Raw genomic sequence first — 27829 nt, 5'->3', positions numbered from 1 at the left:
TGGAAATGGTGAAGTTGGTTTTGGTTGGGGTCTTTGATTTTTGAGCTTCAGGAAATCAGTGGAGTCTGCGCTTGGATGCACTCTGCTTCTCTCCCCCCTCTCTCTCTCTCTCCCTCTCCTCCTCTTTCTAATTGGTCCAGACAGGCCAGAGTGTGATCACAGGCGCTTTGTCCTCGTCCCAGTACCGTAATCGTTTTCACTTTGATTTTTTTAGTAAGACCAATTCATCTTTTGAAGTCTACCAAACTCAAACCAAACGTTGCTTATAAATTTTTAGATTTATTTCATTTATTTCTTTATAATAGAGATTCCTTATTGAAAATATTGAAAAAAAAAAATCTTTTAATATTACTAAAAAAATTATTTATATAGCAATAAACTTTCAATCATTTTGAGTCTAAAGACTCTCGTAACTTTAAAACGTGTCTAAACATGCATAACGTCACGAATTATTTCATTTATTCTCATACTAGATAAGAGAAAAAATTTATAATCTCTTATGAGTTTTTCTTAAATTTATAGATTTATTTTAAAGTCATAAGATTTTTTAAATTAAAATTGATAATATTTACACTATTGAAAATAAATGGTTACAATTTCAAAACTAAATACTTAAATTTTTGTAGTAGTTGTGCATAGAGCAAAAAATATAGCTTAAATGGCATTAATCTCTTGGTACTGTTGGTGCCAGAATGTCTGCTATTTCATGCAAGTCTTTAATTTGAAGTAGTTACACTTAGCATTAAATCTTTCTATTTTCTTATTTTTCTCACTTTTAAAACCCAAAACACTTGAAAAAAAAATTATAGAAGTGAAGAGTTAGGAAGAAGCAGCATCACTAGGAGCACATCAATAAATATTGTCTAATAATTTATATCATGATGTGGTCTTTGAACATTGACTATAAATAAAGTCACCATATAAAATGTGTGTATTATCTACTTTATATTCCAACTCTTTATTCTTCCTTGACTTTTCACCATTAGAGGGCTTTTTCTAATTTGTCCGTATTAGGGAGTTGATTTTTAATTTTTATTTGTTGGCTTCATATCCATAATTTAAAAATAATAATATAAAAGTTTTATGAAACATAAAATCGACCCGTGAGGATAGTCTAATTAGTCAAGATGAATATTAGAAAATATAATCTCAATAAATGACATATTGTCTTAAGTTTAAATCATATTAGTAACGATATTTTGAATTTGTTAGATGAGTTTAAATTCTATTATTAATGATATTTTGAATTTATCTGATATTAATTGTTACGGGATGTCACACCCCGAGGTTTGGGTCCCGATATAGCCCTAGGGAAAGTATTTTAATCACATAAATGCGGAGAAGATTAGTCCATGATGATATAAAGAATACATGCACATATTAAAGAAAAAAGGTTGGGTAGAAGGAAATGATTATCAAATAAAGAGTGGAAAAGGTACCAAGAGCTTCCATAATAAAATCAAACTAAATATTTTAATTGAAAAGAGATCAAATCATTATTAACTTTACATAGTTGTATAAATCTAAAGTATGTCTCTCTTACTATTTATTTTCAAAGTATCCCAATCAACCCATTATTGTATGTTTTCTTAAACCATCAAATTTGTTATGGTTTTATGATGAGCCCAAATGCACTCAAATTTCAACTATTTGGTTGTGTTTGGTAACCATTTTAAAAAACAATTAAAAATTTTAGTTTTTTAGAATAGTTTATAAAAAATATTTTATGATATTTTATAAAATAAAAGATTGTTTAAGAACATGAAATATTTTTAACTCATTTTTAATATATTTTAAAAATAATTTTTATATTCGATGTTTTATTTTTAATCATTCTACATTAATCGTATAATTATTTTTTAAAATGAATTTAAAAAACAAATGAAAATAACAAAAAATACTAAAAAATATTATCTGAAAACATTTTATTTCCTGTTTTTAAAAACATAAAACATAAGAGAATTTTTCGTTGTCAAACATATTTTATTGTTTTTTTTATTTTAGAAAATAGAAAATTATTTTAAAAAATAATTTACAAACAAAACCTTGATATGAGCATTTTATGAAATAATAAAAATAAGTGGAAATAGGTGTATAATAAATTTAAATTTGGTACCTAATGTTGTAGGTTGGGCATAGGAATTGGATATGATCGAAGCAATATTTAATGGTAGGAATTTACTTTAAGGTACATGAAAATTGAAGGAAACAGGCTGGAATCTGGAGATGAGAGAGACAGTTACCTCACCCAAGGGCCGGACAAAGAAAAACATCAAATCATAGAGCCAATTGGGTATCTAATCACAGTAGATGATGGTTAATGCACTGTCCTCCATGTCTACCATGGCTGCTGCCTCTCTTCTCTCTTCAGGAAAATTTGAGAAGTAGTACAACACTAGTGTTCAATTAATAATAGTAGGAAGATGCCGAGTCAAAATCTCCATATCAAGATTCCAAGTCGAAATCTACATTATCGGATAACGATACAAACCCAATGATACCTTGAAATGCGCAATGTCACCACCGATTGATGTTGCCTTCCCTTCGAAAAAAGTATTCGACACGTCTACGTGTGGTTAGGGAATTAAGGTGGTGTTTACTTTTCGACTATATTTAAAAAAGGAAAATATATGAATAGATTAATTTTATCATAATAGAAAAAGTTAAAATAATTCAATTCTTATGAAGTAAATATGTTTGATGAAATAATTTAATGATTTAATTTAAATTTAAGTAATAAGTAAAAATAAATAATTTTTTCTAAATTTTATATCTTCATTTTAATTTTTTACTATATTTGTCGTAATTATATGCTATTTCATAATCGCCATTATCACGCGACCTCTTTTGCCATAATTAAAATTTATGAGGATAAATATATCAATTTAATAATTTAAAATTAATTTTATCAAACAACTTCGATATTTAAAGTAAGAATTAGTAATAGGTTTTAAATCAATAACTTTTAACTACAATTTAACTTAAAATCAACTTAAGTTATTAAATAATAAATATTAAGTTTTACCAAATACTCTTTTAATAAAACTCATAAGAGTTGTATTATTTATCCTTTATATCCACTTATTGTGATTTTATTGGTGTCTAATGTTGGAAACACGGGATAGAGAATTGAAATGAGAATTACTTTTAATTTGATTAACTTTTGACCTTATCTTACTTTTATTTATATTCTCATGTACAAAATGTAGACTCCGAATCGAGCGAAAGGACAATCATTAATTATCATAACTTTAAAATATTGCACCTATTATCATACCAATTGCTACTCATCGGGGAACTTTTTTTATTATAATTGTAGGGACCCCTTCCCCTGATGACACGTGGCACACATCCCCTGATGACACGGGAATCGTATTCTTATCTGGATTTAGCCCATCCAGATCTTCCCAAGAGTACACATGGCGTGATTCTCCTATCCGGACCCCTAAGGAAGAGGCACACGACACTCGCAAGCATCACATCCGGACAACCGACATATCCTATCCGGATATGTTTTGTCTGGATCATTGACTGAAGTAAGCAAGCCTTGCACGTCATCACAACAGCCTGCCATGACCCACATTTCGCCCTGCAGAGTGAAAGGACAGAAATGAAGTGACGGCAAGTCACTTCTCTCGATCCCTGACAGTCGCGGCGCCTCCCACGATCTTTGTCAGTCGCCCGTAGGGTGATGATGGTCCTGCCATCACCTAGTGGCATCATGACAAGCCAAAATATCTCCCTACCATTAAAGAAGGAATTAGAGCTTCTGGTACTACATATATGAACCTACGCACAAAGAGGAAGGTAAGCTTGCAATACCTAGTAAAAGGCCAACTGATTTATTCTCTCTAACCATGGCTGACAAAACTTTCGGAGGGTGTGTCCGGACACCCTGTCCGGACGCCTTTTGCAGGAGTAGCTGAACCAGGAATCTATATTAGTTGAGATCATGCGTCCATCTATTTGGCAACTACGTGGATCACTAGGGACGCGAGGCCTCAACAATAATATCATTCTAATATTTTAGCACTTTAATGAAGCATATATTCAATGTAATTTGTTGTTATGATTTTAATTCAAAGCCAAAATTTAAAATTAATAAAATTCTAATGCATTGATTCGATCATTGGAACTTGCACTTGAAATTTTGTAACTATCGAACTTATAATTCTAACTTAGGTGTAAAATTTGTACCTACCAAACTTGTAATTTTGGTCATTAAAAATGTGTAATAAAATTTAGGTCATTGAATCAAAGTACAAATATATGAAATTAAGGTACAAATAAATACAATCTAGATACAAATAAATAAGATAAGATATAAAGTAAAGAGATTCAGGTTAAGTATAAAATAAATAAGATCAAATTATACATGCGACATATTGTGATAGGTTCCACTCTTTAGCATGTAGTGATTCAATAATGTAGCATGAGTCACAATTTTAATTCATAATACTACAAAATTTTCATCAGATTTAAGACACGATTTCATATAAATTAAACAATACTTCCATAGAATTATGCTTCTTCGTACACCTTTTTTTATAAGACTAGAAACAATTTTATTACAATTTCCTAAATACAAGTAAAAGTCCATTAGGTTATGTTTGACTCTAAAAAAATATCGAGAAAAAAATTAAGAAAAATGATTTTATTATGGAAAAAATAAAATAAAAATAAAATTAGTTAAAAATTTATATATTTTTAAATTATTTAATCTTTATTAGAAAATTTAAAATAAGTTTAAAGAACTAAATATAGCTTTTAAAAAATAATATTTTATACTTTAAAAAGTCAATCAAAATAGGACAACTATAGACAACAAATCGTTCAACTGTTTGGTAGTTTTTTCAAGAGAGGATGTGTGGTGGTAGGCACATGGTGAACCGGCAGAACCAAACCCGACAGACAGATCTCCTCCAATTCTACAAAATTCAAAACCTCTTTTTCCCTTTTGTTTTTGTGTGTGAGTGGGGATGGGGGTGGAAGTTTTATGTCCATAATGACCCACATGAAACAACTAATTGTTTGGTAAACATGCCATCTCAACTCAGAAAAGGGCGTTGGTGGGTAAAGAAATTGCAACATGCATAGTTTGTTTTGGGAAACCTTCCAACCTGACAGCCTCCTTCCAATATTATTTTTGGTCATGAAATGGGTGGGACAATGGGAGCTTAAACTATGGTCTAGATTCCACAAAGTGATTCATGGATATGACAATTTTGTCTTGCCAACTCATGTACAATTGCAAATTTTTATATGGTTTATTAAATTGCATTGAGGAGAACCAATTGATAATCTTCATCTTAATTTGAAACAACTTTTTTTTTTTACTGAAAGTTTGGTTCTAAAATGAAGAATGGGATTAGTTGATGATACCATAAGACTGTGATATTAATGTTGAAACACTAATTATCAATTTTCTTAAAAGTTTAAACTTTTTTACATGTAGAGAGATATAGAAAGATGTGGGAGAAAGAGGCAAATATATGCAAATAGTTATTTTTGGGATTCTAAACATGCAAATGGAAAAACAAATATATAAATTGCGAAGATGTGACTCACATGACCTCTTGTCAAACCAAGTTCTGATACCATATTAAATTATCAATTTTTCTAAAAATTTAAGCTTGTAGGATTTGAATCTAATATGTAATATCATGCTTTTTAACAACCAAATAGTAGGTTCTTTGAGTTTTTAAATTCTTGAGTTTAAAATAAGAAGAGACCACAACTATAAGACTTTAAGACAAGTACAAACAAGGTTTCTACATTTTGCTTCTATGATTGAAAGAAACTATGTGTTGTTTCTTAGAACAATGAAATACTATGTTACATCTCAAAAATATGTAGAAACCAATAGTAGACTTTCTATCACTAGGATTACTACCCCAATCAACATCAGAAAATCTAATTAATTTCAGGTGACTCAACTTTTTCAAAATAATGTTAAATTCCATTGTAATCTTTGAGAATCTCAAGATGCGCTTGACTATCTTTCAATGTGTATCTAGGGGATTTTGCACATATTGGCAAACTTTGTCAACACCGAAAAAACTGTAGTCTTATAATTGTGATGATTGGAGTGCTCCCAAAAAATTTGTTATATTCTTGACAATTAGAGATATGATCACCCTTCTTAGGTATGGGCTAGATCATTGGAGTTTCTAAGGTGTTGGGATTTTTCATCTTTATCATATCGAGCAAATTAGTAATATGTTTCTTTTATGACAAATGAATGTAATCACCAGCTTCTTTGAATTTTATTCCCAAAAAGTAACTTAAAAGGACCCAAATCATTTTATGGAAAAACATAGTTGAGATGAGAAATCATTTTTCTCAATTCATGTGAATAACTGCTATGATGTATTATATCATCTACAAACATGCATAAGAACAAATATAGAAAACTTGCCCTTGAATCTCATAAATAATGATTGATCATCCCTTGATGAAATAAAACCGAATTGACACAAACATAACCAAAGGCTATGTCTAAAGACTATACTGTTAGGATTTCCCATAATTTTGAAAATCTACCTACATCTCACAACTTTCCTATTAAGATTGGTACACTTATAATTTGGATTGTCGAAAATAAATTGAAGTAAACATAGAAAAAATATCTATAATTGACACACAAAATCTAAAGTCATTTTATGCAATAATTGGAGATGAACCTAAATATCAAATCCAACCAATCACAAAGATGTATAGATAGTGTTAGAACTAGAAAATAGTAATTTATGACTCTTTCCTAATGTAGTATAAATAGAAAGAGTTTTATTGAATTCAAATGATATTTTATAATGTGAGAAAACTTTAATTAGAACTTTTGGTGTTGGGTAACCTAGCTTGTTATGCTAGAGTTCAAAAGAGTAAGAAACTAAAATATTGAAATAAAAGGCAAATTCTAAAGAGTGATTACTATATTATTATTCAAAAACGAGGAATAGGAGACATTAGACAACAAAACAAAAGATAGTTTGATTAAGACATTTAAACTTTATGTAGTTTCACTGCATTAGGACATGTTAAATTTGTAGAATCCATCACTAAAGGTACATTGAAGGAAGATTGCCTTGATTGCTTGGTCTTACACAAGACAAAATGAAGGATGAATTTCAAAGAACACATTATTATTTTTTGCAAATTGAGAATTTTTTTTTTTTTCATGATTAAGGGCACGTGAACTGAATTTTGAAGAGATAAAATTCTAGAATTATAATTTGAATTTGAGACAATTGAAGAATGACCGATATGCGAGATGGACAAACTCTTACCTTTTACCATATGGATGTTGTTTAGCCCATGATACTCAATAATGAAAAGAAAGATAATTCAGACAATTGGCGATGTAACTTATTATTTTAGAATCTAGATATTAGTAAATATCATTTTCATGATCAAAATAAGAAATATTAAAGGAGGTTTTTACTTTACAAAAGAAAAGAAAGATAAAATATTAAGTTATTTTACTAGGAGTTCTTTTTCAAATTTTTATTTTTATTTTTCTAAATGGGCAAATAAAATTCCCATTGCCTTTTGTCAAAAGTCCAAAAAAGGAAAAAAAAAAAAACAAAAATGAATAAAAAATGGTTAATGTAATATTTGTAACATGCAAAGTATTAAAGGAAAGAAAAACATGTTGAATAATTTAAAATCTTTTATTGAATTCATTGAGAAAAATATGAAGAACAATCTTATTTAATATAAGTTATTTAAAAATTTATACAATTTCAAATTTTTTTCTTTTTATATAAATAAAAAAATGACACTTTCATTTTTATTTTTATTTTTCAATTTTTTTCATTATCATTTTTCTTGTACTTCCCCATAATTCTATTTGGGCCATGGACTGAATTAAAGGAGAGAGTAAAAATAGGTAAGAAGCAATATGAAATTTGTTACTTAATTTTCCATGGATAAAAAGGAGGAAAAATAATATAATAAAATTAAAAAGTTTATATATTATTAAATTCTTTATTCCTTATACAAGAGAGAAAAATGAGATTTTTTTTTATTTTTTATTTGCAAAAAAATAAATAAGAAACTATATATTGAATTTAAATTTATTTATTTTTTCCTTTTTTTCCCCTTCTATTTCCTTTACTTTATAGTAAAATCATACCGTTAATGCAAATCTTCATTGATATTATTTTAAGGAATCCAAGATCTCTTATTTAATTTATCATGAAAAAAAGCAAGGGAAAAAATATAATAAGATTGGAAAGTTTATGTATTATCAAATTTTTCTTAAGGAGAAATAAATTTTCAAAAATAGATGTTGAATTTATTTATTTTATTTCTTTATTTTATACCCTTCAATGTAATTTTAAGTTTATTACTATCTTTTTTTTTTTTTTTTTTTTGTAGAAGTGTGTTTTGTTGTTCGTTTAGTAAGTATTTGATAAGTTAATTTAATAATTTAATTTAATAATTTAATTTAAGTTATTGAGTAAATTAAGTATGTTTGATAAAATAACTTAATTATATAGCTTAAAATAAAAACCAATTTTAAGTAATAAGTAAAAATGTTTAACTTATTCTTAAGCTCACATTTTCATTTTATATTTTTATCTTCATTTATCCTAATTATCTCTACAATCTCTTTTACTACTTCACGACTTCCATTGTTATTCAACTTCATTTTCTCTAATTATAATTTATGTGAATAAATATATCAATTTAATGATTTATAATAAATTTTAAGTTAATTTTATCAAACATTGTAATACTTAAAGTAAAAATTAAGTAATAAGTTTTAAGTCAACAACCTAAATATAATTTAACTTAAAATTAACTTAAGTCATTAAGTAATAAGTATTAAGTTTTACCAAATACCTTTTCAAAATAAAATAGAAGATAGAAGTAATTCAAATTTCACATTTTCTAAAGTGACATATGATATTTGAATTATTAAAGATAATATCTATATCATTAAATAGTATCTGGCAGTCAAGGTTGTCAAAGTTATTACGAAAATTACATAATTTTGTTAATTATTTTTAAGTAAATATATTAAGTTTGGATTTACAAATTCAAATTCTTATTTTTTTTTTCAAATGTGTGTACCAACACACTTTTTTCAGCTTATAATTAATTTTTAATCCATATAAATATTTAAACTATATTTTTTTTAATAAAAAATAGATGTGGGACAAAATTTTAAAAATTACTTGAAGTGGTTATTGAATTAGAGCTTGGAAGATTCTTCTTCCTTTATTTTTTTTTTTGTAAAATGATAATTTATTAAAAAAATACTATTAAAAGCACTTTACAAAATCACCCCCAAGTAGGCTTTGGCGTATTCTTGCTTTGTTTTCCAAAGTGCTTTGCATGATTCAAACGTATGGAGTGGGACGGATGCCTCATACTACTTTTGCTTGCAAGGGACTCAAGGCAAATAAACACCCACACCCAAGTGGGCATGGAAATGGATGGCAATTGCCGAGTCGCTATCTCGTTCCCTACCTACACATCATTGCTTCCTTCCTTCCTTCCTTCCTTCGCTCTCTCATCTCTCTCATCTCCTTCCCTATCAATCTCAGCCGAAATTTTATCCTTTTCCTCAGCCCATGGGATCCGCAGAAAGAACCCATGGCTTGACCAACTATTAGTTCTATGCCCATGTGACCTATTCATAAAGGAAAGGCTAGGCCCAATCATTTTCATACAACACTATCCAATTCTCACTCAAATCAAGCCCACCAACCTCGTGTGAGAGGGTTTTGAACCCTTGTCTTTCATTGCCACTGCACCACATGGTAAATTCCCTCAGGTCATTTTCTAGCTCCGCCAATGCTAGTTTGAAGGTTTTTTTTTTAAGAATTAATTAATTAAAAGGGATAAAATCAACCCAATTTTATAAAACTAATTACCCATATATTTGAACTTGAAAAATAACTATATTTTTTTTAAATACCCTTCAATCTTAAGATTATTTGCATGTAAGTTTTAATAGAACATTATTTTTATGGAAAGAAATAAGAGGGCATTTTTGTTAAGGATGATGCTTTGAGAATGTTATTTATATATATATAAAAGAAGAAGTTATTGTTTTCCGAATAGGGGATTATTTTATTTTATTTTAAAAAATAACTTTATATATATAGAAATCGATTTTGATGTGATGTGGATAAATATAGAATAAAATCATCTTTTAAAAATGCGATATTAATATAAATATAATTTATAAAATTATATTGAAATCTTCATGATTTTTGAATCTTATATTATAGAAAATATATTTATAATTATTATTTTTTGGATTTTAAAAAAATATGTATAATTGGGAGAAAAAAAAAGGGCTAAGGTGGAGCTTAGAAATATTCAATATCAAATCAGCCCTACTCCCACCCAATGGAAGAATTCTTCCCTTTTAAGCTAAGTCAAACCAAGGCCTCCTAACACCGAGCCCCTGATGTGAACTCATGCTTCAAACCCAAGTCTTTTTTTACTAATAATAATAATAATAATTTCAGTGGTTAGATACAAAATAACACACAAAAATTATGGGGAAAAAAATTTAGAAATATAATTTTATTTTTTTAAAAAAATATATAGAATAAAATCTGTGATATCAAGTAATAATAAAATATTCCATGCTAATAAAAATAAAAATAAAAATAATTTCCACAATAAAATATCATTTATTTTCAAAATAAAAATTTATCATGCATTTATATATTTAAAACAATTTAAATAAATATCTCTTTTTTAGGACAAGATTATTGACAAAATCATGATTAATTTGAATAATATTTGTGGGTCCAGGTAATCAGTCTAAACATTTTTTAAGTCTCAAAAGAAATTTCCAACATTGACAATCCAGTCATGTCCAGCCAGCTATATCAGGCTGACTAAGCAAAAAATCCAATATATAATAGTAAGAAATCAAAAGAGGGGTCTGCCTCCGTAATCCTGCGCACACATTTTGCTTATCCCGCGCACCATCGGCGGCTTCTGAGTTGGGGTTTTCAGACAAGTCAAGTTACAAGTACAGTTCCTGATTTTCAGGTCCGACCCGAATTATTCTGCTTGTGAATTTCAGTTTTTGGCCATTTTATGACTGCTGTTGGGTGTGAATTTGATTGGATTAGTTGATCTTGTACTGGGGTTTGGTTTTTCGTGTGGGTTTTGTTTTCTTGGTGCAAAACTAGTGTAGGATTTGATGAGGGTGTTGTTTGATCGTTTGGGTTTTGTGGTGTGATTGATGGGCATTTTTTTGGGTTTTGTTTCCTGGGTTTGGCTTGAATTTTTAATGTTTTGGAAGTGATAATTGGGTTGATCTGGATGGTGGGTATTGAACTGGGTTGATTTTTTTACTTGGTGAAATGAGGAACTTTACTGGAGAGCTCGACCTTGGCGGGTTTTGATTTCTAGGGCTTTGGGCTTGTAGGAGCCGAAATTATGGGGCTGTTTGGCAGAGGGCTGTTTGAGAAAAGAAATGGAAATAACACTGAAAATATGTTTGGTTAGGGGATTGGGAAACCTGATTGGAAAACTATTTTCAATCTGGAAATGGATCATTTTTAGGAAATGTTAAATTAGTAATTCCCTGTTTTTTTTAAAAAAAATGCAAGCTCTTTAAGAATTGAGAATGATCCAGGAAAAAAAAAGGTGGGCATTGTGTTCATCTTTGAAAAGAGAAAACTTCTCTGAAAAAACTTTTTTCATTTTCCTTAGGGAATTGGCCCTGTACTTTGTGTGATGGCACTCTGTCAATATCATCTTGAGAGATAAATGAGAATTTTGGTTATAGTCTTGAGTTGTTTTTGTATGCCACTTCAACATCTTGTGCCTTTATTTCCACTCTTTTTGGGATACATTTCTAATTTTCTTTTAAGAACTCCCTGTTCTGTGTTTGTGTCGTTGGAGTTTGTTTCAATAATTTGTATCTCTTAAACTGTTTTTTGGCTTGGAATTAGAGAAGATCTAGAACAATATGCTGTTTGGGTCGAGGGACTAACAACAACGTGTCTCAAACAAAAAATGACAAGATAAGAAGTACTTTTTTAGATTTCTTGGTTTTTTGTTTTATCTAGAAGGCAAACTTATCAGTGGAAGAAAACAAAATGTACCACATTTCTAATTGCAAGGTTTGGATTGCATCTTGCTTTTAAATTTTATGGAGACATTGTCCGCTATGACCATATAAATATAATATGAACATTCACATTCTCTTTTAGGCCATGTTTAGTTGGCTGGATATAAGCTTGAGATAAGATTAGAGAGGGGATAACATATCTTATCCCATGTTTGATTAGTAAGAGGATATGATAAATTATCTCATCAATTATATTCTATATTCAACCAAACAAGAGATAAAATAGGTAGTGAAATACGTTATCCATCATTTATTTTATATCCCTTCTATATGATTTATGTTAATCCCAAGTTAAGATATAAGAGGTAAATATTCCATATATCATAAATTTAAAAAAATTAAATTTTTATATCACTTATTTTGAAAATAATTAAAAAAAAATTTATAAAATATTGTAAAATAATACTAATATGTGTTATTTAATATATTTATATATATATTGAATAACATAGTATAATTTTTTATTTATAAATTTTAAATATTTTAATCATTAATATTGTTAAACGTATTAGAATGTGATATAATTTTTATTTTAAACAAATATCAATCTTTGAAAAACTATATATATTTCATTTCATTTTTTCTTCATTTTACAAACTAAATTTCATAACATAACATATCTCATTGCATATACCACCTTAGGATATCATTTCCATTAAATATAATATCCAAGGATATCATATATTATCGAAAATGATATCCTTTATATTATATATATCATGGCCAATGGTATCCCACCAACCAAACCTAGCTTCAGTGTTTTTTTGGTGTGGTGTCATTCTGTTTTTATTTCTTCTCTGTGTGTGTGTTTCTGTGAAATTGAAGGGTGTCTTTTCTTACTGATTCAAACAAAGGAAACCTGTATCAGAGAGAAGCTTCCTTTTGGGAAAGAATCATGAGTTGCTTTGGTTGTTGTGAAGATGATGACATCCATAAAGCTCCTGAGAGTGGAAATCCATTTGCTGCAAAAAACCCAGCAGGTAATTGTGTAGCCAAACTATGGGTTATCAATTCTTATGCTATCTCTTGTAACCATAATATATCACAATAAAAATTCCTTTGGTTCAACATTTGAATTTTAGCTGTGTGAATTCGTCCTGTCTGAGTTGAAGTTCATCACGCAGGAAATGATGGAGGTTATCGTCACACAGACCCTGCACCAAAGGGAACTCAAGCAGTTAAAGTCCAGCCTATTGCAGTCCCTCCCATTCCATTCGATGAACTGAAGGAAATTACAGATAACTTTGGAACAATTGCTCTGATTGGAGAGGGCTCATATGGAAGAGTGTATTATGGGCTTCTGAAAAATGGGCAGGCTGCAGCAATCAAAAAATTAGATGCCAGCAAACAACCTGATGAGGAATTCTTAGCCCAGGTTTGGATGACAACCATGAACTATTATAATTTCCGCCTCATGAATTCATGCCATGAATTCAGATTTATTCTTCAGTTGATTTATGGATTTACAGGTATCCATGGTATCAAGGCTGAAACATGACAATTTTGTTGAATTGATTGGTTATTGTGTTGATGGAGGTTCTCGTATTCTCGCCTATGAGTTTGCATCTAATGGATCTCTTCATGACATTCTTCATGGTAAGTTATGTTCAAGATCAATGGTACAAATTGAAAACCTAATAATACGTTTGATATTTCTAGCTGAGTGATTATGATTCATACAGGGGCATTTTCATGTGCCTTGAGTAAGAATAATTACTGTTTATACCAAATTAGATATCAAATATTTCTCAGTTTCCATTAATGCATTTTCATGTTGAGACTTACTTGAAGAGCTCTCTTTACATGGATGAGCAGGCAGCTTATTACTATTGCTTTCTTCTGATTAGGATGCTCGAATGGCCATGTGAAACTATGTTATATTGTTTTGGTTTTGTACTTTAGGTGACTTAATCCAGCAGAAATCCATTTGCATGACATCAGGTTATTGTTTGTGTTATTCTTGTCAAGCAATAAAGTCCATGTATAGCTGGAGTTCACATTGCCTGCTTTATTCAATCAAATATCATTTCTTCAGTTGATCAACAGCCTAGTCTAGGAGATTATTACCAGGCAAAAACATAGTTAACCAATCTTTTATAGGACTCTGGAGATATTTATTTGTTCACTTTAATGCGAACAATATGTTTCTTATTGTTTGTGTATGATTTAAGTGGTTTGATTTCTAAATGCAGGGAGGAAGGGAGTTAAAGGAGCACAACCTGGGCCCGTTCTGTCATGGGCACAACGGGTAAAAATTGCAGTAGGAGCTGCAAGAGGGCTTGACTATCTGCATGAGAAGGCATCACCTCACATCATCCATCGTGACATTAAGTCCAGCAATGTGCTGCTCTTTGATGATGATGTTGCTAAAATTGCTGATTTTGATTTGTCAAATCAAGCTCCAGATATGGCAGCACGACTTCATTCCACCCGTGTTCTTGGAACCTTTGGTTATCATGCTCCTGAGTAAGTTTTGTCATGATTCCTTAAGACCAAAGTCACTCACAGATACACACATACTGACCTCAAATATGTGAAAATGAGAGCAGCTTAGGTAATCATGGGTTTAGGATGTCATTCAACAATTATATTAAGCATTCCAATTTCCATGAGTACCTAAAAAGCAGCAATGCCCACTTAATTGCTGAGAAACTGTAGGAAAAGAAAAGAAAACTTGGGATTTATCATAGTGATCCCAACCTCAACAAGTTGAAAGGCTCCAAGTTTTCATTTTCTTTTCCTTGTCTTACGGGGAAAAAACCAAGCTTATATTAACATTAGTACTTTGCCTCACTGTATTGTGGTTGGCAGATATGCAATGACTGGACAGCTGAATGCAAAAAGTGATGTATATAGCTTTGGTGTTGTGCTGCTTGAGCTTCTGACAGGACGTAAACCTGTTGATCATACGTTACCTCGTGGGCAGCAGAGTTTAGTAACATGGGTAAGGATTTTTTTCTAAGTTTCTTTCTGTGAATGAGCACTAGTTTTTTCAAAATATTGAGATGCAGAGACATTTTTCTTTTTGTTTGTGTCCACACTGATGCTGGAAGTTTTAAACATCTTAGGCTACACCAAAACTTAGTGAAGACAAGGTTAGGCAGTGCGTTGATACAAGACTAGGACAAGACTACCCTCCCAAGGCAGTTGCCAAGGTACATCCTGCACTTAATTTTTCAGTTTTATTTTATTGTTTGTTGGGGATGGTGCATTGATTATATATTGCAATTCAGTTTAATATTTTCGTTGATCATTCTCCCCATTTAGAGTATGTCTTTACTTATGATACTGTTAATGAATACATTATGGTTCGCCACACTTCAAAATAGTTCTATGCACATCTGCACTCCTGTAAATGATTTTCTTTATAAATAACGAAGGGTGGTAGCGCACAGACAATATACATTCGGGTGATATACTGTGATTTGTAATTTTACTTACTTTTTTTTCTTTCTCATGTGATCTCATGTCTTTCCTGGTGGGACCTTTTAGAGAGGATTCAATGTTTAAGAAAGGTTCTGTGAATTGTTTGATGTGTAACCATGGAGGTAGTTCTGCATGCATGGTACTTGATCCACATGTCAGCTTTAAATTTCTATTACTATCATGGAATTTACAAATGAGGAGTAATTTGCGGGTTATGTTAATTAAATCCTACTATTAAATAATTATATGGATATTGGGTACTGCTGCAAATGGTAAGCTGCAACTGTCCATAGGGACAGGACATGGCATTTGGAACCCCAAATCCCACCCAGTATGCGTCTCAGAGTATGCTTTTTATTACTGTGACCAAGATGAATACGATTGTAGAACATCTTAATCTGTTATATTCTATCTGCCATTAACCTGCTGTGGCTATACCTTTTGTCTTGGATACAGATGGCTGCTGTTGCTGCCTTGTGCGTGCAATACGAAGCTGATTTCCGGCCAAACATGAGCATTGTTGTTAAAGCTCTCCAGCCTCTATTAAATGCCCGGCCTGGACCTTCCGGCGAAGTACCAAACATATGAATCTCCCCCCATCACCTCTCTCTCTCTCTGCAAGGGTGTGTGCATGCACAGAAAATTCAAAGAGGGTTGTGTCAGAAATGACTGATGTTAGATTATCATGCACAAAAATATGAGGATTGTTTGAGAAACGATTGATGGTAGATTGTCTTGGGAAACAAAAAATGAGGATTGTTTCAGAAACCTTAGATTGTAGATTTTGGCTGCACTAGGTTCCATATGATTTCATTATTTATACTGTATTTGATTTGTTCATAATGTGTAAGGTTGTTCTTTTGGCTCATCTGGGCTTTATCAGTTTCTTCTTCTCTCACTCTCCTCTCTTCTTCTCTCCTCCTTCATGCCATCTCCACCTCCTTATTTATCATAAGCTGTGACTGTGACAGAAGGTTGCCCGGTTTCCCACTAAGATTTTGTTCTTATGCATATCATGTGGGCAATTGTTGGATCTGTAGATTTGACTCCCCACTACCCACAAACAAACAAATATAAGCTAAGACGCGTGTATGCAGATCTTGCTTCTTCCATATTTAGATTATCATGTCATAATGAAGATGATGACCAAGGGCTGCAAAACTCCAATTTCTGCAGTACAGTAGTCTTCTTCCGCAGCCACCTTGTGGCCATAGCCATGGCTTTTTGTTTATTTTCTTTCCTTGGGTGGGCTAAAGCCAATATCAGACCCCCAAACCCACAACATTTCATGCAATGAATTATATACATTTAATTAAAAAAAAAATTAAAGTATAAATGAAAAAGGATTTTCTTACTTTGTTGCATTAAATCTCTCAAATTTTCGTGACCTTAAATATTCCAACCAATCCTATAATGATATTTGCATTTACGTTTTATGGTAAGTCTTTTGCTTTGACAAAAAACATTGAATGCGATGAGGGAAGGGGTGATGGGTATTCATTTGGACGGAACTCAACCACTAAAGCACAAAGGTGCCGAGTTCGTTTCTCTTTGGTTTTTTCTTCTAGAAATTTGTCCCGGACACAACACAGGTGTGATGTAAAGAGGGCACATCAAAACGACGTCGTTTGGGTGATGGTTTTCTGGAGTAGAAAGGCTGAGAGAGAAGAAACACTTCTTTAGTCTCGGAAAATTGGTCATTGGGAATTCGGTGGTGGCAGTAGAGATTAGGGAAAATCCATGAGATTCGACGTGTGAAAATTGGTCCGATCTCTTCCTCGCTCTCATCAGATTTGCCGTGTGAAACTGCTTCCGTCTCTTCTTCTGTTTATCTTCATATTCTCCTTTTCTCTCTGCTCTCTTCCCACTGCGATCTGTGAAGCTTCTCCGCCCACTAGGGTTCTTCCAGGGTGAGAACTTTTCGTTCTTTTTAATAAATAGTGATCGTTATCTGATTTTGAGTTCTTGATTTATTTGCATTGTGATGTTATGGTTGTTTGTTCGCCATGTGATGCTGTTTAGTTTGAATTTCCTTTTTTTTTTTTTTCGTTCTTTTTGTTTTTGGAATCTGAATACATTTTCGAAGTGGTGGATTGTGTTGAACTGAGTTGACGAAATGGATTCAGTTGTAATGAATGGAATGAAACGAGACTCACTGTTGACCGAAATTCGAGGTTCTGGAAAATCTCTTTGATATTGTAATTTTGTTTTTGCAAATCAAGCACTACATTGTAGTTTGGAGTTTGTTTTTGTTATGAGATTTGATTGAATGTGATGATGATTTGAGGTTTGGGACTGAGAATGAAGGCTTCGTTTTGAGTGAAGGCTACTCATGCATTGTGACAGCTCTGTTAGATTTTCAACATGAAAGTCTCCAAAAGGAGAATCCATATGATTACCAACCAAAACAGAGGTTTTTACCCTAATTCTCTAAAGAGAATGAGGGCTTCGTTTTGTGTGAAGACTTCTCCTGCACTTGTGTCAGCTCTATTAGATTTGCAGCATGAATTTCTCCAAAAGGAGAATCCATATGATTACCCACCAAAACAGAGCTTTTTACCCTAATTCCTTAAACCATTTTACGAACCCATGCATGGCAGCTGTTATATTAGGATCCAAATGTAAGCTCCTTGTTGTGTACCCTATTGTTGCATTATCCGAGTAAATGTGCGCCAAATTTGACTCTTTTGATCCTGAAGTGATTGGCATTTCATTGGTTTGGTGTTATCCGCTTGTCGTATACCCAATTGTCGCATAATCCATGTAAATGTGCTCCAAGACTAGTTTGATCTTGAAGTGATTGGCATTTCATTGGTTTGGCGTTCTCTGCTTAAATGTAAGCGCTAATGCTTTGGATTCAATTGTTTTGAGCTTCAAACAGGTGACATTTCATTGGTTTGGAAATTTCTTGTGTGGCAATTTTCTGTTGAACTTTTTGTGTGATACCCATTTTATTATTTTCTTGCCAAACTACATTTGTTAACTCTAATGTATTTATTTTCTTGCCTTTTATTCACTTAAAGTGAACAATTGCATGAAAAAGATTGCAGCTACACTGACCTCTATTCTTTTTCCTTGTTTCCTATTTTTCAGGTTTTTGCATTCTGCATATCAGAATAACTGTGATGATATTTGAGTAAATCAACCAGTATATTGGTGATTATTGGTGAAGGCCCTTGAGGGGGCTAAGACTACAACAGATTTCTGCTGAAACATGCCTAGAGTCCTTTCATTTCTGGTTTCAAGTGAAAAGCTCATGGTCATAGATATTTGGCTAGCCAGGAATTGCTACTGAAAGAGTTGTTGTGCGAAATAGTAGGCAGACACTATGGTTGGAAAACAACTTTTATTGACTTACTTATACCTTCTAGTTTACATACTGCTCTCATCAGGAGTTATTTTGTACAACAAGGTAATGTATCATCACGCTAACTTATCTATGATGTGAGCCACTATTTGGCTTTGCTTTTTTTTTTCCCCACCATGTTCTTGGTGTTTATTTTTATTTTTATTGTTTAAACTTTATATTATCCTAGTTTTTATTAATTCCAACAACTTATCATCCGATTATATCTTTCTATTATTGGACGAAGATTTCCATGTCCATGACCCTTGTTAAATTGACTTATTGTGTAATTAGGAATTATTGGGGTTTGGTTATGTATTTATCATGCCTTTCCTTACTTTGGCATTGCATAGTTACTATACATGAACACTGTTATGGTCAAAGTCCTATACAAATTATGTATTATTTGGGCATTGATATGGAATCCTGCCGTTGATTCAATCTACTAAGCCATAATATGATATTTTACAAATGGCAGTTCAGTTTCTTATTTGCAGAAATCAATTCTATTATATCAAGGTTTAAATCCTACAGAAATATTGTATTGTTTGGGTATTGATCTAGAATAAAAGTCATTCCTTCATTTCAATCCACTTAGGCATCTTGCTTTTATATATATATATATATATATGGAAGTTCAGTGTTATTTGTCTGAGTTGCTTGGGGATCTTCTTTAGGTTGTTTATAGGTGCACAGTTCATTTCTCAATGATATGGAGCAGCTAGTTTTCAGTTTCAGTTTTTCCTGATGATTAGTTGAAGCTTAGTGATCTCAGTCATATCCATCCTTGATGGCTGATTACAATTTAAATAGTAAAGTTTTTGGTCCATCACTAGGTTTGTTCCCCATGGGTTTAGTTGGGCTCAGCCGAAGACTAGCCTGCGCTCAAGAAAGCCAAACGGCCCAATCTATGTCATAGAAGTAGGTGCTGCATCATAACCCAAGGTTGCATGTTGTTGAGGATAATAATGCCTTTAAGTTCAGTTTTGCTTAATTCCCTGGCATGTCTTGTATATGTAATGGATGTTTTCTTGTAGAATTAATTCAATTCAATGTGTTGTAGTTGCAGCCTAGTAGGCTGTTCCTGGCTCTGGTTGGCCTGACATATGGGGGCTTGATTTGGTCCATTTCCAGATTCTTTCAATTATATTTGCTGCTTGTTTCTGCATGATAATGTTCATCTCATTACTAATGTGTTCGGCCTGCCATATTGTTGAATATTAATTACCTTCCTTTACCCCTCCAAGTAAATAACACATTTTTTCTGCTTCTGCTCATCTGCAGTGGGTCCTCTCCCCAAAGTACTTCAATTTTCCATACCCAATAACTCTTACTATGATTCATATGGGATTTTCTGGTGCAGTGGCATTCTTCCTTATCCGTGTGATGAAGGTATGACCTGTTGGAACTTGTAATTCTGTTCACCTAATGGATTGTTTATTATTTCTTGCTGGATTTGCTGTTGTTCCGGCTACATTTTCTCATCTAAATGACTTTGGTACTAATATATTCTTTTTTACTAGAGAAACCTTTCCAGATACAAATAGCAATCCATTTTTTCTTTTCCTTGCATTTTATATTCTTCCAACTCTTTCTTCAACTTGTATGTATACACCCATGTTTTGCACGTGGCACTTTGTTTTCATGGGTTGTACTTGTGTATATGTGAGGAGGGCAAATTATGCCCAAGTTCTTGCTTCACCATCTATGTTGTGCAGTTTTCATGTGCTTGAAAAAATTATTTTGTTTGACAGTTTTACATTTTCTTTTATTTTTTTCTCTTTTCCTTTCATGCATAGTCTTCCTAAACATATTATATATTCTGTTCCATAACTAACAGAGTTTGATTCTTTTATTTGGTGCAGGTTGTATCACCTGTCAAGATGACATTTGAAATGTAAGACCAATCACATGCACTTCCCCTTTTCATTTCGTCCAAATTTCCTTCTCTGAAATTTTTCTCTGGGTATGCAGATATGCTACATGTGTGATTCCTATTAGTGCCTTCTTTGCAGCGAGCCTATGGTAAGCACTTAGTGTGGTAGAACTAGAGTTCTATTTTAACCTAACCTATCATGTTCCATCCATCAAAAATATAATAGTTCTTTTGATAACAGGATGCAAACTTGAGTTTGAAAGAATTGACTTTGTTTTTGTCAATATATTTTAATCAATATGCTTGCTAGACTGTTGCTTTGTGCCATAAGCTGGTTACCAATGGGATTTGAATACTCCCTATAAGGGCTTCTGCATGATGAAAGACTGCCATCATCGTTGTATTATAAAATGTTTTGTGGTATTCCCTCATTTTACTAATGGGATTATCACCACTTTAGCTACTTTAGCTGCTTGGTGGTTAATCAAGATTCCTAATTATTCAATTTCTTGGTGTTAGTGATGTAAACTGTCAAATAGGGTCATTTTCTACGCTGCACCTTTATTAGTAGTATTATTATTTTATGTGAGAATTTAAATTGATATCCATTTCTCTGCTTCTATTTATGTGGAGAGGAATGAAACGTCTGTACTTAAGTACGATGCTTATTTTGTATACTACAGGAGGTCCTATTTTTCTTGTAATGGGAGTCCTGAATATTGTGTAAACATACATTAAATTTGAGAAACTAGCTAATGGACCGTATATTATGGCATTGGAATTAATATTATTGTGTCAGATTTCTTATGGCTACTGTTGTCAAATCCCTGTACCATCTTCCATGCAAAGAAACCGGAAAAAAGCTAGTGGTTTTTTTTTTTCTCTGGATTATATGAACTTCTTGAATATTCATCTCTAATCAGTAAACAGGCTTCATGATTTTCCCCTTTCCTATTCTCACCCACCTCTTTTTGGAATTTTTTCCATCTATAAATATTTATCTGATTACACAATTTTCCTGTATTGAGTTATTGGATCCCAAGCATTTTCAATGTGGTGATGTTGATCCTGCTACTTGTTTCAAGTATAAATGTCTTATCATGTAAATACAGGTTTGGTAACACGGCCTATTTGCACATTTCTGTGGCCTTCATCCAGATGCTGAAAGCCCTAAGTAAGTTATAATGTTGTTTCACTTTTTCCTGAGCTAATTTCTGTGCTATATATTAACTACTAAATGACAATGCGTTTGCTTTGAATTGGGATTTCACAGTGCCTGTGGCAACATTTCTTGTGGCTGTTGTCTGTGGAACTGACAAATTAAGGTGTGACGTCTTCTCGAACATGCTGCTGGTCAGTGTTGGAGTCGTCATTTCCTCGTATGGGGAAATTCATTTTAATGTAGTGGGCACACTGTACCAGGTTACGGGAATATTTGCTGAAGCTCTTAGGCTGGTCTTAACCCAAGTTCTTCTTCAAAAAAAGGGCTTAACACTAAATCCTATTACCAGCTTATATTACATAGCTCCTTGCAGGTATTTTATTGTTTTATTTTTATTTTTGAGTTATATATAAAAATTCAGTTCTTTGAGGCATCAAGTATATGTTTATGTGTATACATAAACTCCAAGGAATGAGAAAGAATCAGTTTCTTCATGTTTATAGTCCTTGAATTCCAAGGAATGGAATGACAATATGAATGAACTTCTGTCTGAGAATAAGGCAACTATGATTTCCAATTATTTGTCTAATGGAATCCACTTAACTTTAAAACGCATTCCTGATGCATTAACCTGAAAAAGTGACATGTCTATTGAGATGATCATGCATTCATGCCTGTTTTCCTTGTACATAAATACTAGGCATGAGTTCCTGTTCAGCTGAGATTCTTTTATCTTATCTGTTGTCATGTGCAGTTTTGTGTTTCTCTTTGTTCCTTGGTATTTACTGGAGAAGCCTGGAATGGAAGTTTCACAGAATCAGTTCAGTTTCTGGATATTTTTCTCGAATGCTGTTTGTGCTCTAGCCCTGAATTTCTCAATATTCTTAGTAATTGGTAGAACTGGAGCAGTAACCATCCGAGTTGCTGGTGTTTTGAAGGACTGGATACTAATTGCCCTGTCAACTGTTATATTTCCTGAATCCATAATAACAGGGCTTAACATTATCGGCTATGCAATTGGTAATTTTTTTTTTTTTTTTTTTTTTTATGAATTTGAAAATTTTGGATTATTTTCCAAATTTGCATTAAAGTTATTATTGTTGTTATTATTTTCCTACAGCTTTATTTGGTGTTGTCATGTATAACTACTTGAAGATCAGGGAAGGCCGTGCATCTCAACCTACTGAAGGTATCCCAGAAAGAGTAAAGGTCAGTCTTTTATACAGTTTTTGGTATTATCAAGTTGATTGTGTTTATTCTCTTTTCAGTTGTGGATGTTAATATTTATTACTCTAAAAGTTTTCTTTTTCATTTTTTTTTCTTTTTATCATTTTCTTCCTAAATTTTGCTCAGAAGATTGTGTAATTAGTCATTTTTAGCTGCTAATAATTTTAATGTGCTACCTATGAATTTTTTTTTAACATTAGCAAAATCTAAAAATTGTCTAATTTGTTATGCTGATCATACTTCATAAGTCACTGGTCAATTGCTGTAATCACAAACAACTGGTGGATATTGAAAGGTTTCCATTTCCCACTTTTACCTGTCTAATAATGCAGGACCTAAAAACAGAGAAAAGGTCATCCGATCTATTTGCAGCCAACGTTGGTAATAACAGCAACAATGGAGGAAAGAATGGTTGGAATGGTTCTGCTTCGGACTCAAATGCGGATGAAGAAGCACCCCTAATTCCTGCTTCCTTGAGGATGTCTCATCTTGGGCGCCAGCTTAGTGGGCACACAGCATGATGAATGGCTGTTAATATGACTTACACTCACTCTCAGTAATAGGCATTTTATTTTCTAGAAGCAAAGAAACAAATGAGAACAATGTTAGTATGAGCATTTTATTTGATGTTTAGAACATGATTCTATAAACCCAGTTATTCATGTGAAGAAATATCATTCTTTGCAGAGCATCTTGTGTTTTTAGCTTAATCTAATTTGAGGATGCAAATGAAGGCTGGTTTTTTCTAACATGTTCCCTCCTAATGCTTGGTTCATTTTTGTTGGGGTATGAGCTTTGTAAATTGCCTTGCTTTAGTATATTGAAGAGATTATCATCTCCTTATGCTCAGTTGGACTTGTACTCAATCATATAACTGATGACATTTGAGCTTAATGACAAAATGAACAAAACCTGCAGCCAGAGTTTCCAAAATGTAGCAAGTTCAATCTAGATCACAAAACAATATCAGCATCTACAATAAATTCTGGCATCAGAGGGCTGTATCAACATCTACAACAATCCTGGCACCCACACATACGGTAGGATCAAGCTTGTGTGGTTGAGGTTTGAGATTGATATGTTAATATTTGTTTCACAGAAAAGATTCTGCAGCAGCTTCCTCTCCAAACCCTAGTCCTTAAATATACTAGAATGAAACATTTTCTGTTCATATTTTTTATAATGCCTAGCCATTTATAATGTTATTAAACAAGCGGAGATATGTAACTTGATCTCTGCTTCTACTATATTTTTTGCACAAAACAGAGACTGAATCAAGTGTAACTACTGTTTTGCAAATACAACAAGGATTAACATTGACATTGAGACCACCATCTTGAAGGTTGAGCTTTCCCAGAAATTCTCCCTCTCAGCAATATCAGCTGTCTCCCGTTGCTTTGTTGCAAATTGTTCTCTAATTTCTTTCAGAGCTCTGTCCCTCCGTTCTTCGATCTGTCAGAAAGTATAAATCAGAAACAGAAGAATTTGCAAAAGTAATCTCAAAGTTTGACCAAGCTTCAGCAAGGACAAGGGATTAAAAATAGACCACAATACTTCACATCATTAGCAAAAGTCTATTGGAAGTTTGACACCACTAAGTCATGTTAGGCACCGACTTGGCTAAAAAATCACGTTTTCTCCGAAGACTAATTTCCAAAATATGCCTGAATTAATTGATGACCTCACGTCTGGTATTCATAGATTAATACAAATTACAAAGATATCATTGTGCAGGGTGGAAATGTCTTTTTCCCCACTAGAATGCTAGTTGGATAAACATTTTTAGTTGGGTGTTGGTTCATTGCTCAATTGCCTATGAATAATTGTTCTCTTGAACTCCCTACAGAAAATTGGGTGAAGTGCCTTCAAAAATCACAGGAAGGATGAATGAAGCAGCAATCAACGAGAAAATGAATACCTCCTGCAGCACTGTGAGACGACTGGCTCAAACTTGGTTAACAGACCTAGGAATATGTGTGTGTGTGTGGGTGTATATATATATATATGTATGTATGTATATTATTAAGGGCTCATGAGATAATACCCTCTGGAGTTTTCTTGTCTGTGACCGAGCTTCTTGAAGACAAAATTCCAACTTCAATACTCTCTTCTTCAATTCCTGATCAGCTCTTCGATTTTTCTCCAACTATGACATGGAGAGGCCAAAGGTTAGACTTGAAGATTTACTGTTTGTGTGAAAGTAAACAATGCACCAAAACAAATGGTATGTCAACAGGTTAAAAACAAACCTGAGACTCCAATTCCTTAGTTTTACGCTCCCAATGTGTAGAAAGGACCCTAATGTCATCCCTCAATCTGCCTATTTCTTCATCCTTCATTGTTAAAAATCCGCCCATCTTCTCAAAATTTTTTGGAGAGACCTCATCCAAGATTTTCATTAATTCACAGTTCTTTCCTTTCTCAGCTCTGGAAACTGCTTGCATAATATCTTTCTCAATTCTCAAAACTTCATCTTTCAGTTGCTTTTGTGAAGCTTCCCTTGCTTCAAGATCAATGTGCAGCATGTTTAGTTGCTCTGCAAGCCTATTGGCACGATCCTCATGCTCTTTTAACGCACTATTCTTCTCATTTAACTCCTTTGCCAGTGCCAAACATTGAAGCTGTGCCGATTGAGCTGAACATACACTGATATCAGCAGTTGCTCGAGTGCCCGAAAGTTGCAATCTGATATCATCCAGTTCTTTGAGAAACTGTGCCAAATAAAACACGATCATGGATGTTATGAAGAAATTGTATCATAATGGGGAACTTAAAAGGAATAGAGCAAAAAATACTACAACCAGAAATAATCCATTTTCAGCATATTTCCCAAATGCTGTTCATGCTTTTTACTCATCAAAAGGGGCTACCACAGTTTGCGCAAACACAGGGAGGCCAACCTACTACCAGATCATGGAAACAGTAGATGTTGTTGTCAATCATGGATCAACAGAGTTTAGAGAGTGTGGGGACCTCAAAAATGAGATGTAATCCACTTTCTTTCTTTTTGATAGACAAAGGCAGATTGAATTAAGAAAACGCCAAAAACAGGGGGCACACACTACGTATACAGGCAGTATACAATAAGAGATGTAACCCACTTTCTTCAACCTTTTGTCTGTAAATGCTTAAAGACAAATAGTGCATAACAAATCAAGACAGAAAAGCAACTTTCAAAGGTTATAGAAAGCAGTTCACATAAGCTTATCACCATATGCAAAAATTCAATTAAGATTTACAGTATTAATCAAGGTTGCAATTCGGTGAGTTCCAGTTGTGCCAATTCCATTTCATGGTAAGGCTTCTGGGTTACTAAATTGCCACTGATTTGGGCCAAATGTGTTCTTGGAATTCAAAACTGAGAAGCTATAGTTAAGAATGATTGGAAATAGATCTGGAGCCAAAAACTCGAAATCACGACTCGACACAAGGAAGCAAATCATTTCAAACGAGAACCAAGAGGATTAACAACATTTGCAGGATCCAACTATCAATTGCAGTCACTCAAAAGTCAAAACAGAAGATTAAAACAATACTTTCACCAGACCGGACCTGTCTCATGCAATACTGCAACAGATACAAAATATAAATAAGATACAAATTGAGAGTGCAGTGAATCTAACCCGGTTTGCATCGGATGCGAAAGCCTCCAGTTGGTAATTCCTCTCCTCTAGCTTTTATGCAATTGGCAAATCTCATCCTCCATACTACTTGTCCTCTTCTCCACAACCTGCACAGAAACCCTCAAACCCAAATCAGCCCAATACAATCTAGTCTGCACTGATCCCTAATTCAAATCAACCCAATGCCACTAAGGTTGTACTGATCCCCAATCCAAATCAACCCAATACCACAAAGATTGTACTGATAATATTTCTTGAACAAAAGAAGGAACTGAAATACAAAGAACCACCAAATGCTTTACCTGTCTCGTTAGGGTTTCGCGAGTGCAAGATTCTTGCTGTAAAGTTAGGCGAGCCCGAGCATCCTTGAGCTCGGCCGCCAAAGATACAACGTTCCGCCGAAAAATTTGCTTCTTTTCACTGAGATCCCTCAGCAAAGGGTCCAACTCTGGCTTCTTCGATTCCGGCATCGCTGATTTCTTAGACTATACGTGAAAACTTCACTCATCGTCCATTTCACAACGCAGAATAATTGATTCTTCAATAATTGGACAATTAAAAGCAAAAAATTACAGCTCAGAATCCAAGCCAAAGTTCAAAGAAGATTACCGAAATTTGAGAGAGAGAGAAAAAAAATGTAGGATTGAGGAACGAGACATGGATCAGTGGGATTTGACTGGATTTGATTATAAAATTTAAGAAAATAGATAGGAATTTGATGAAAGTGGATAAAGGGGATTTTGATTTGATTTTTTAATTTTTTGTTTGGTAGTGACAGAAGCGCGGCAAATCCAAAAATGTTCATGCATTGATTTTCAACCGTCCACGTGGTGGCATCCTGACTCTTGATGAAGACATTTCACTTTTGAAATGAAAGTGGAGGATCCAATTCAAGTTCACCCCCCATCTTTCCTAGAATATGTTTTTGATATTTTGGGTAAATGAAATTCTATAAAATTTTATTTATTTAGAGAGCTTTCAACAAAAAGTGCCAAGTAGGAGTAGCCCACTTGGCTAGTTGCCCTTTGGCCAAGTTCCATTCCTAATCTCATATGAT

General features: G+C 32.9%; 2 protein-coding genes and 1 pseudogene across 2 annotated transcripts; 2 read left to right on the top strand and 1 right to left on the bottom strand.

The window, feature by feature from the left end:
• The first annotated feature begins 10935 nt into the window (after positions 1-10935).
• LOC117917920 (pto-interacting protein 1-like) lies at positions 10936-16423 on the top strand. Its single transcript, XM_034834389.1, has 8 exons — positions 10936-11022; positions 12967-13092; positions 13237-13487; positions 13582-13708; positions 14305-14578; positions 14924-15056; positions 15181-15267; positions 15995-16423. The coding sequence occupies exons 2-8, from the start codon at positions 13008-13010 to the stop codon at positions 16124-16126; spliced, it is 1089 nt and encodes a 362-aa protein (XP_034690280.1). The 5' UTR covers positions 10936-11022; positions 12967-13007; the 3' UTR covers positions 16127-16423.
• Positions 16424-17005: 582 nt separating this feature from the next.
• On the top strand, positions 17006-23900 carry LOC117917919 (probable sugar phosphate/phosphate translocator At3g17430). The gene is made up of 10 exons (XM_034834388.1): positions 17006-17448; positions 18632-18950; positions 20169-20276; positions 20750-20781; positions 20859-20909; positions 21873-21934; positions 22034-22295; positions 22677-22942; positions 23043-23131; positions 23482-23900. Exons 2-10 carry the CDS (start codon positions 18867-18869, stop codon positions 23668-23670), a joined length of 1143 nt encoding a protein of 380 aa, XP_034690279.1. The 5' UTR covers positions 17006-17448; positions 18632-18866; the 3' UTR covers positions 23671-23900.
• A 182-nt stretch (positions 23901-24082) lies between these two features.
• On the bottom strand, positions 24083-27467 carry LOC117917921 (annotated as a pseudogene).
• Positions 27468-27829: the final 362 nt, after the last annotated feature.

Source organism: Vitis riparia, chromosome 7 (assembly GCF_004353265.1).
Source record: "Vitis riparia cultivar Riparia Gloire de Montpellier isolate 1030 chromosome 7, EGFV_Vit.rip_1.0, whole genome shotgun sequence".
Taxonomy (NCBI): Eukaryota; Viridiplantae; Streptophyta; class Magnoliopsida; order Vitales; family Vitaceae; genus Vitis; species Vitis riparia.
Note: the sequence above shows the minus strand (reverse complement) of the source record. Positions and strands in the feature narration are given on the sequence as shown.